At 31.2% G+C, this 12,275-nt stretch overlaps 1 protein-coding gene across 7 annotated transcripts in view; it reads right to left on the reverse strand.

The window, feature by feature from the left end:
• LOC142334444 (uncharacterized) overlaps window positions 1-12,275 on the reverse strand; it is a 593,558-nt gene that overhangs the window by 11,731 nt on the left and 569,552 nt on the right. For 5 of the 7 annotated variants that reach the window (XM_075382445.1, XM_075382442.1, XM_075382444.1 and 2 more), the window contains 2 exons: window positions 9,342-9,428; window positions 5,312-5,491 (listed from right to left, as the gene is read on the reverse strand). In XM_075382445.1, coding sequence (XP_075238560.1) covers window positions 5,312-5,491; window positions 9,342-9,428 — 267 coding nt within the window. Of the gene's footprint in view, window positions 1-5,311; window positions 5,492-9,341; window positions 9,429-10,227; window positions 11,102-11,969; window positions 12,226-12,275 lie in introns of those variants that run through there. The other 2 variants (XR_012758827.1, XM_075382447.1) reach the window with 2 other exon arrangements.

Below are 12,275 nucleotides of genomic sequence, written 5' to 3' on the forward strand. Positions count from 1 at the left end.
TGTATTAAATAAAATACACTGGTTACACTTGTTGTTGTTGTTTTGCTGTTTTTTGTTAACGTTTACTTATTTAAGTATAATACTTTTAGTATGAATTACATTGTTATGTTTATGATGTATGAGATGAGATGATCATAATTGTCATAATTGTAGATGATCAAAAATAATAAAATATATTAAACATCAGTTGTAATTAAGCCAACTGAATATTCAGCTTTCTATAAAGAAGAAGACAAGAGAGTAGTTAAATTTATTTATAAGAAATACAGAGGAAATAACATATGATACTGAACACCTATAAAGTGGACTTTTGTCTTGATTTCATTGGTTGTAACAGTTTTTGGGAGTCCCGAATGTTCATCAACTTGAATGAATGTATGACCACAATTAAATTCAGCTGCTCGAGTTTTTTACTGACTAAAAGAATGAGGATTCTTTAATGTGGATTTTAACTATTTTTATATATCAGTCATGGTTAAACCTTTTAAAAAAGTACTTTATAGCAGCTTGAACTTCAATTTAACTAACACCAACTTTAACAGAAAATATTTTCAAATCTTGATTTTAATTTAAAGATCTGTTAACAAAGGTAAAAATACAGTATTATAAAGTTTAACAAAGAATCCAACTTTTCCCACGATTATTTTTAAAAATAAAATATAACTTATTTAATATTATTCTTAAAAAAAAAAAATGCAATCTAAGTGTTGCTCAGGACAGGACCATACTCCATATTTGTACACAATATGGGTTCAGCCTTCAAAATTTTACAGCACAGTTAGAATACAGAAGACAAAAATAAATGATCTCCACAGAAAATGTTTAATGATTAATTTTTTTTCTGAAAGGTCTCTGGAGTCTGAATCCTAATCAAGTTTGCATTTTTCAAGCATTAAAATTTTGCATTTAATATTTCCAAGTAGAAGCTTGAAGGTCATATAGATATTAATCATAAAAAACCAACCAGTGAATTACCAAAAAAACCTCTATCTAAACTTACGTAAGCTTATGGAAGTAGCTTACGAAGACTTTTGTAAGCTAAAAATTCCAAGAATATCATTTAATTAGATGAATATATTAAGAAAATAACTTTTATAGAAATAACCAAAAACAAGCAAACACACACACTAATAAAATATAATACCATTAAGAATGCTGTAAGTAATAAATGTATTATTAATTCAATTTATACTTTAAATAAAAAATTATACGCGTCTTTTACAATAATTTTTTTCAGATGAGGGGTGTTTTGTAAAGTACTTGGAAAACTACAAAAGACAATTTTTCAGTAAACATCTTTTCTGTTTTCTAACATCTTCTTTAAGTCTGTACACTTAGTCCAATGATGGTAAAGTTTATCGACCCCATTTTTATAGTATGATTTATCCAAGTTTTCGCAACAGGTAGCAACAAGTTTTCACAACAGGACAGCAGTAACTTATCATTTTGTGTAAATCTCTTTCCAATAGGCCACTTTTTCATATATTGAAAAAGTTAACGGTCCAAAGTTAATATGTCTGGGAAGTAGGGGGGAAGAAGAATTTAGTAAACTAATGTGAAAAGTGTGCTGTCGCTATTAGAAAAAAGTGAGCTGGTGTGTTGTTTTTGTAAAAAAGGACAATCTTTTTCATCAAATGTTGTTTTTTTTTTTTTATCTTCAGTCATTTGACTGGTTTGATGCAGCTCTCCAAGATTCCCTATCTAGTGCTAGTCGTTTCATTTCAGTATACCCTCTACATCCTACATCCCCAACAATTTTTTTTACATATTCCAAACGCGGCCTGCCTACACAATTTTTCCCTTCTACCTGTCCTTCCAATATTAAAGCGACTATTCCAGGATGCCTTAGTATGTGGCCTATAAGTCTGTCTCTTCTTTTAACTATATTTTCCAAATGCTTCTTTCTTCATCTATTTACCGCAATACCTCTTCATTTGTCACTTTATCCACCCATCTGATTTTTAACATTCTCCTATAGCACCACATTTCAAAAGCTTCTAATCTTTTCTTCTTATATACTCCGATTGTCCAAGTTTCACTTCCATATAAAGCGACACTCCAAACATACACTTTCAAAAATCTTTTCCTGACATTTAAATTAATTTTTGATGTAAACAAATTATATTTCTTACTGAAGGCTTGTTTAGCTTGTGCTATTCGGCATTTTATATCGCTCCTGCTTCGTCCATCTTTAGTAATTCTACTTCCCAAATAACAAAATTCTTCTATCTCCATAATCTTTTCTCCTCCTATTTTCACATTCAGTGGTCCATCTTTGTTATTTCTACTACATTTCATTACTTTTGTTTTGTTCTTGTTTATTTTCATGCGATAGTTCTTGCGTAGGACTTCATCTATGCCATTCATTGTTTCTTCTAAATCCTTTTTACTTTCGGCTAGAATTACTATATCAAATTACTATAATTACTACATCAAAACTATAGCAAATCGTAGCATCTTTATCTTTTCACCTTGTACTGTTACTCCGAATCTAAATTGTTCTTTAACATCATTAACTGCTAGTTCCATCTAAAGATTAAAAAGTAACGGAGATAGGGAACATTCTTGTCGGACTCCATTTCTTATTACGGCTTCTTTCTTATGTTCTTCAATTATTACTTTGCTGTTTGGTTCCTGTACATGTTAGCAATTGTTCTTCTATCTCTGTATTTGAACCCTAATTTTTTTAAAATGCTGAACATTTTATTCCAGACTACGTTATCGAATGCCTTTTCTAGGTCTATAAACGCCAAGTATGTTAGTTTGTTTTTCTTTAATCTTCCTTCTACTATTAATCTGAGTCCTAAAATTGCTTCCCTTGTCCCTATACTTTTCCTGAAACCAAATTGGTCTTCTCCTAACACTTCTTCCACTCTCCTCTCAATTCTTCTGTATAGAATTCTAGTTAAGATTTTTGATGCACGACTGGTTAAACTAATTGTTCTGTATTCTTCACATTTATCTGCCCCTGCTTTCTTTGGTATCATTACTATAACACTTTTTTTGAAGTCTGACGGAAATTCCCCTTTTTCATAAATATTACACACCAGTTTGTATAACCTATCAATCGCTTCCTCACCTGCACTGCACAGTAATTCTACAGGTATTCCGTCTATTCCAGGAGCCTTTCTGCCATTTAAATCTTTTAATGCTCTCTTAAATTCAGATCTCAGTATTGTTTCTCCCATTTCATCCTCCTCTACTTCCTCTTCTTCCTCTATAACACCATTTTCTAATTCATTTCCTCTGTATAACTCTTCAATATATTCCACCCATCTATCGACTTTACCTTTCGTATTATATATTGGTGTACCATCTTTAACACATTAGATTTTTATTTATGTACCCCAAAATTTTCCTTAACTTTCCTGTATGCTCCGTCTATTTTACCAATGTTCATTTCTCTTTCCACTTCTGAACACTTTTCTTTAATCCACTCTTCTTTCGCCAGTTTGCACTTCCTGTTTGTAGCATTTCTTAATTGCCGATAGTTTCTTTTACTTTCTTCATCACTAGCATTCTTATATTTTCTACGTTCATCCATCAGCTGCAATATATCGTCTGAAACCCAAGGTTTTCTACCAGTTCTCTTTATTCCGCCTAAGTTTGCTTCTGCTGATTTAAGAATTTCCTTTTTAACATTCTCCCATTCTTCTTCTACATTTTCTACCTTATCTTTTTTACTCAGACCTCTTGCGATGTCCTCCTCAAAATTCTTCTTTACCTCCTCTTGAAGAAGAGGAGCTTCTCTAGATTCCACCGATTCATCTGACACCTTTTCTTCAGGTTTTTAAACCCCAATCTACATTTCATTATCACAAAATTATGGTCGCTATCAATGTCTGCTCCAGGATAAGTTTTGCAGTCAACGAGTTGATTTCTAAATCTTTGCTTAACCATGATATAATCTATCTGATACCTTGCAGTATCGCCTGGCTTTTTCCAAGTGTATATTCTTCTATTATGATTTTTAAATTGGGTGCTGGCAATTACTAAATTATACTTCGTGCAAAACTCTATAAGTCGGTCCCCTCTTTCATTCCTTTTGCCCAGCCCGTATTCACCCACTATATTTCCTTCCTTGCCTTTTCCAATGCTTGCATTCCAATCTCCAACTATTATTAAATTTTCATCTCCTTTTACGTGTTTAATTGCTTCATCAATCTCTTCGTATACATACTCTACCTCATCATCATCATCATGGGCGCTTGTAGGCATATAGACGTTAACAATCGTTGTCGGTTTAGGTTTTGATTTTATCCTTATTACAATGATTCTATCGCTATGCGTCTTGAAATACTCCACTCTCCTCCCTATCTTCTTGTTCATCACGAAACCTACTCCTGCCTGCCCATTATTTGACGCTGAGTTAATTACTCAAATTACAAATGTTATAATTTTTTTAATTTATTTCCTCATTTAAATAATCTAGCAAAGTTGCATAACAATGTCTTGCTATCATTTTACTTTCTCCTAAAAGTCAATGAAGATTAGCCACAAGCTCCTAAAAAACAGTGGTCATCACCTTTCTTGCTGATGGAAGGTTTTTCACCTTCATTATACCAAGTTCCCAGAATGTAGCTCACTGTCTTGACTGTTATTGAGTTTTAAATCAATAGTGATATATCACTATTCATAACAGTCACTGTCCATTATGAAATGGTGCATAATTCTCTCAGTTATGTTGAAACAATCCCAAACCATGTTTAAAAACATTTACTTGTTCACGCTACTGATCGACTGTAAGCTAACCTGGTACCCATCTTATGGACAGTCTTTGTACATGTAAATATTCATGTATGATACACCTTTCATTTGAGATGCCCATATTGTATTGGTGAACTCGTGCACTTTCAATCTTCTCTAGCAACATATCACAGAATTTTTCAATATTCTCTAGACTTGCAATCTCAATAGGCTGTATGGAATGTTTATCATTCTAGAACATTTATCTTCTGGAATGACAGTGCCATTTTTGCTGTTATGATGATACACTGAAAACAACTGAACTACATCTAAACTGTTCTAATCAAACGAGCTGACTCACTATAATAATTATTGAGCTTGGTTCTATTTTTCTATAGTTTTATCTTTGATAAAGCAATGTTTGATTATTACATAAAATTCTCTTTCATTCATTTTTACAAATCACAATACTTGATTGACACAAACACTGCCAACAACAAAATTACGAACAACAATATACTACGAGTACAATCTCTTGACTCTGCACTAACTTATCAAACACCCCTCATATATATAAAAATATTTAAGTACAGCACTGCATAACAAGGCATATAATTTTGATTACCTTGGTGCAATATTAATGACAGCCTTTGAAGGGTATTTTATGTTAACATAAGGAGTATAAGGAAGTAGAGATTTTCCATTCAGGTTACTCATCGCTAATGCAGCACTATTATTATTTTTGTAGTTAACAAAGGCACACTTTTTTTCTGGTAAAATTCTTACACTAACTACAGGACCGTATCTGTAAAAATGAGAACATTTAATTAAAATATCAAACAAAATGTAACATATTTATTAGTATAATTATAATTCTTAATTTAAAAATATAAAGAAATAATATATCATCCAAATCCAAATTATATCAACAAGTTTATTTAATTTTTAACATATGAATAATTTTTAAAAAATTGATTAACATTAGATACCATAGTAAAATTTGTGTTCTTTCAATAAAGAAGTCACCAAAGTGTCATTCAAGGGTTCAATTGCTTCCTCATTAAACAAATTTTATCATTCATGTTGGCCAACTCAAAACAGGAAGCACTAATATGTAGAAGGCAAAACATAACATGAAATGGAATCAATACTTTCTCCATGGAGATATTTACTAAAGTGTTAATTGAATTAACAATCAAGTCGATACATAAATCAGTTGTTCTACAATACAATGAAATGGTTGGTTGACAAGTATACAGTAACAAACAGCAGTGGCTACTGCCTAGCAGGTTTCTAAATGACCTGGTGGGTAGAGGAGATGACTGCCCAAGACATTTACAAGTGTTTTAAGCAAGTTGTGGTTGTACTGTTATAGGTTTGTCCTGTTACACAGTGGTTTTGTAAACTGTTTTTATTATTTCTTATGTTTTTTACAAGGACATTAAAAAATCAGTATAAACTGCACTATATTTTTTTAATCTAGTTACCCAAATGTAAGAGTTGAACAACCAGATAATTTTTCCACAGGTCTCCTTCCTTTTGTATGCACTTCATTAAGCAGTCCACAAGTTTTGGTTATTCTTTAAAAAAAGAAAGTTTCTGGTTGTCATCCAACTATTGATGCATTGCTCCCTGCATTTTGTCTGTAGAAAATTGATGACTCTTAAAACATCTTTGAAGAATTCAAAGAGATGATAGAAGTTGTGAAACATTTTCCATAATTAAGGGTGCAATTCAAAACTAGTGACGTGGATGTTCTTGTCAGGAACTATTCTCACTCACAATAACACATGCCCACATAAATCAATCCTTACTTTTGATACAACTTGTATAAAAAATTTACCATATTTATAAAGGAAAAAAATGACCTCAATCAAAAGAAATTATGAGATGTTTTCATTACTGTAGGATTGTTCATTTTAAATAATAAGATACAAGAGTCATTCAATAAATAGAGACAAATAACTACAAAAATTATTTATTCACTGACAATTTAACTAATGCTACTTTTCAAAATAATCTCTGGGTACATTTAGGCATTTGTCTCATCTTTCTCTTTCTGTGAATTTTCTTATTCCAGTAGTACAAAACGGTTCACTTTGGTGTACTGTGTTCTCTGCTCATTGTTGCTGAACTTAAGCACCATGTAAAAACTCTTTTAAGACAAAAGAAATCTGATGGTGCAAAATCAGGACCATAAGGTGGATGTGGCAATACCTCCCGACCTGAGATTTGAATAGCTTTGTATGTCTTTTGAGCGGTATGGGTACAAGTGTTATCACACAGAAAAATTACATCTTTTGAGAAAGAACCAGGATGTTTTCTCATTATTATTATTAAGGGTTTCACTCTATTTTCTAACATGTCGCAATCGCACACTGTAAAGTGTACATTTTTCTTTCAAATAATTGCAATAAATTGGGCCTTTAAAGTCCTAAAACAGCATTAGCATCACTTGACCAGCTGATGCATAGGTTTTGAATCTTTTCCTGGCAGGTGAACTTGGATGTTTTCATTCCATATTCTGGCATTTGGATTCCAGCTCAAAACAACAAATCCAACTTTCATCATATATTACAAGTATTATGTGATGTACTGTTGTTTTAAGTTGTACAAAAGTGAATTTGGGTGTCTGTGATTTTTATTCTACTGTCTTGGAAGCTAGCTTGAAATAATTCAGTTAATCATTAAAAATGGAATAGATAGCGTCAATATTCATACTACAAATTTCAGCAAATTCCCTAACTCTTATGTGTTCTTGTAAAAACACATTATAAATGTGATTTTGCAAAGCATCAACTGAAACTTCTATTCATATCCAAGTAAGATGAAAATCGGTGACACTGTTCTGTCCAATTAAATAATTCAACCCAATTAAAAAAATGTAGATGGTCAATAAACTTTTTTATCATACTGTTTTAACTATGAGTGAATTTTGGTGGTTTTACAACTTTAGAAAATAAAAATATTACTGCAGCACACTGTTCTTACATGGTATACATTTCAAGCAAAGCCGATATTTGAAGGAAACAAAAGAGATTATATTCTTTTTGAACAGCTGATATTTTCTTTGTCAGGAGTGCCAACTGAATGTCAGACAATTTCAGTTTATTCAATTAAATAGTATTTTTGTTATTGCCGTTTGTCCTTTTGATTACTGAACAACCATTGTATAAATTTGTAATTTTCAAATAATGTGATCAAACCAATATCCAGAAACAAATTGGTAAATACTGAATGAAGTTAAAGAAATACTAGAATAATGTAATATAATTATTACATATTAATTATATTAGTATGCAATGCTAATGTAAGTTATTGTATTTCTTACATTAAATAATAATTTGTATTTTTACATATTATCGCAAGATCTTGTATAAACATACTATGTAAATTACTAATACGGTGGCTACTTCAGGCTCTAACTTTTTCATAAGTTTTTCTCAAAAAAGATTATTTAGAAACTTTTACTATCACAAAAAAAAAACTTGATATCCAACTTTGGTTTTCATGTAGCTCAGTTCTCTTTCTGCAAACAGGATCCCTCAAACATCAAAAAACTTCTATGTAGAATTACTTGTTTACTACTGGACTTCACGGAACAAATTCATGAAGGATCATGGCCTTTCCAGTCAAAAAAAATCCCGACACCATTCTTCATATTTGATCACCTTATATGGTATTTTTTTTGGTTGGGGGTGATCCTTTCCTCACCCACTGCAATGACTGGTCTTGGCTTCATCATTATAAACCTTAAGTCTCTACTCCTGTTGTAATGTTTTTAATAAGTTCTCACTGGTACTAGCACAATCAAGAAACTTCACTGATGTTAACACAATTTTCTTTCTGCAAACAAAAGACACAAATTTGCAGAGATACGATGTATGTTAATTTCTCCATTAAAATTGCATGGCATGATTGATCCTACGCTAATGGGCTGGTGGCGCTTCCTTAGTAATCTCTAGGGCAGCTATGCAGTGATCTTCACAAACTGCATCAACATTAGCATGGTTTGCTGATGTGAAAGATTATCCAGGTCTAGGATCTTCATCGATCAATCCTTAAAATGACTGAACCATTCACAGCACAGCAATTTGCTAATACAGACTTCCCAAAACATAGACTTGATGAAATATTTTTAAAATCTCTATGAAAGTTGTAGTATTTGAAGGAAAATTTAACACCAACATATCATTCTGTAAGATCTTTCATTTTCACATCGTTAAACATTCAATGAGAGAATAATTTGAGTGTTTTTATCTCAACTGTTATATCTTAAAAATAAAAAATTTAGTTTGCCATGCCAAATGGCTTTGTTTCCTCAAAGTTCCCACTAGCAAGCATTACTTGGATTATGATCTATGCACTGGTTGATACGCTATTATGAAATCTCAGTCTTTTTTTTAACACAAATCGTATATGTTGTAAAGATGATGTTTCTCTAAAACATCTTGTGATAAATGCTAAAATCAGTCACAGAGAGGATAACAGTATAGTTTTCTAACTATAAGAAAATAATCGGTTACAAAATTAAAATTTGTGCTTAAACCTTTTAATTACTTTTTTTTTAATGATACTGTGCTTAAACATTACGCATCTAGTAAACATATTTTAAAATTTAATAATAAAGTATTATTAGTAAATGTGCCACTTACTTAGAAAAAATTCTCAGAAGATCAGTTTCTGTTACCTGTCCAACAATATTTCCAACATACAGAGAAGCACATAAAGGATTGCTAGGACTGAAACACAATCAGAACAATTTAAAGACAGACTATTAATTAAGTTTTATTTAAATAATAATCAAATCCTAGTAAAGGCAATTACTTTTATACAGATTTGAATACTAGATTGTGAGTACCGGTGTTCTTTGGTGGTTGGGTTTCAATTAACCATACATTTCAGGAATGGTCAAACTGAGACTGTACAAGACATTCATACATATCATCCTCATTCATCCTCTGAAATTATACCTTACAGTGGTTCTGGAGGCTAAACATATAAAAGTAGGCTATTAAATAAATAACATAAAAAAATTTAAGAATAAAAATCTTGATTAAATTCCATTATAATCCCGACATTATCATTTTCTATTCTGTTGTGTTTTATGCAATGTTCATACTTAATTAATTACTATTTTTTCTCTGTTAAGGTGGCATTTGGCAATACATGACAGAGACAGGAAATGAAGACAGTGTTGTCGGTCACTTCATCAATTTGGTGAACACAACAGACACCACGACAATATTCAATGCCATTGAATTTGATATCATCAGTTGATCCAATGCCTTGTGAACACATGTACGTATTTTCAATTTGTAAATGTAATATGACTTCAAATCATCTAATACAAATACTGGTTGAAGAAGAAGAGGATGATTACATAATGTTATATTACTTATATGGAAAAACACAAAGAGAAATGGGTTGAATGTACAAAACTAAAAGCACAGAAGGTTTTTTCTGTGTTAATTAATAACCACTTATCATTAAAGGAATAAATTTAGGAATTTTTTCAGACTGAATCAAAGGCAATATTTAATTACGTATTATGTTTAATTAAAAAAAGCTATCAAAACCAGATGCAAAAGTATTGCACCTTGAGAAAAACATTCAATCACATTACAGTACGTATATGTACAATTTTGTTAACAATTACATTTTATTGACGTTCATTAGATTATATAACACTAGGATAATCTTTGTAAAAATTTCCTTCCATCATTGAAGTATAGCTGTGGCACTTAATAAACTAAAAAATTTGTTGCTTGAAGTGGTTCAAGGGCGGAAGCACCACAAATAGGAGAAAATGTAGATATTGTAGCTGAAGAAATAGATGTAGATGTTGGTCTTCCTTCCTGTAAGTCCAAATGTAATGTTTCATATTTTATAGTAAAAATTTAATTTTAAACTTGTAGTTTCAATCACGGTGACAATTTTTAAAATTGACTTAACGTGATTACCAAATGTATCATTGTCATTAATTTCTTCGCTTTTCGTTTGACTCAGTCCCTGCATTAATTTATGTCAACCTTCTTCTCTCTCCATCATAAGCTGTAGAAATTCATCATGATGTTTTGTGATATGTGAGGTTTGGTCCTCAGGGATGAAGGTGGTGGAATTTGTAATGAGGACTGTGAATTTTTGTTATCGTTTACTTGTTGCTCAAGAGCTGAAGTAGATGGCTGGGATAAGGCAGCAGAAAATGAATGACATGGAAGAAAATTGAATCTGAATCTGTATTTTTAATCCTTTCAGTATTTTCTCCATCAGAACTTGTTTTAAAAATCTCAACCTTTTAAAAAAGTCCCACTTGAAATTTGTAGATTTTGCAGCTCAACCAGAACTGCAATTTCTTTTATGTTATAACAGTTATAAGAATCTTATATGCTTCCATCATTTTTTACAATCACATCTGAAACAAAAAATTAAAAATGTTATGTATAATTATAATGAAAGTTCATCTCTGTATATGTATGTATGTAATATTTTGACTGCAATTAACAAATCATCCTAAAAGGTTGTAAACAATCACTGACAATATGCTCCTTTTTTCAGAACAGAGTTTTATTTTTTATATTCAACTTATACTCTTTTTTATTTGCAGGTTCACGGCTATGGGAGAAAGCTATACTTCTTTTTCTTTAGTGTATCGTATATCTGCCTTTAACATTTCAATAATGGTAAAAGAGGTTCTTAAACATTTCAAAAAGAAACTTTTACCCATTTTTATGCCTTTACTAACAGAGAGGGACGCACTGACAAAGAATTTTGGAATAAATAAAATTTCCTGAATTGTACTGGTGCCATAGATTGCAAGCATATTTGCATAAAGGGCACCAGGAGACAGTGGTTTTTTATTATTTAATTACAAAATAATTTTTCAAATGTATTTTTAGCTATTGTGGACAATAGCTAATTTGTAACAATAGTTACAAATTTATAGCAGTGGATGTTGTTGCTTATGGAATCTACTTTCCTGTAGTAGATTTTGTAATCTACTATAGGAAAGAAAATTCTAACAGGTGATTTAAATTTTCCTGGATCAAGGAATCTTCTGAGAACTAATAAAAAGTTTAACCATTTTTTAATCGACGATGAAGTGTTTGCATTTGACAGCTGTGATGGAAGTAATATCCAGAAAAATTGCCAAAAATGACACAACTAAGTAGACATTTAATTATTGCTTGTGTGGAGCAAGAAGAGTTTCAGTAAACATATTTGGTTTGCTAAGCCAAATATTTTTTTATTCAGAATATTTTACTCTAGTATAGAAAATTTACCTGAGACCTATGTCGACTTGGTATTAGTTGCATGTTGTTTAAATAATCAGCTACATGTTGGATACTTGGAAAATTCTCTTCAACTGTTTACCAGTTAATTGCTGAAGAAGCAGCTCCAAATAATAATACAATCTTTGAATTGAGCAGGAGGCTATGGAAGCAGAACCGGGTTCAAAATATGAGATCATTTGAAAGATTTTTTAAATTCAGATGCAGAAGCAGTTTCTTGGTAAGAAAACCGTATTAACAGGATAAACTAGAATAAATCAAAACTGATAATTTTGTACATTGTAAAAATCAAAATTA

The sequence above is a fragment of the Lycorma delicatula genome, chromosome 1 (genome assembly GCF_047948215.1).
Source record: "Lycorma delicatula isolate Av1 chromosome 1, ASM4794821v1, whole genome shotgun sequence".
NCBI lineage: Eukaryota > Metazoa > Arthropoda > Insecta > Hemiptera > Fulgoridae > Lycorma > Lycorma delicatula.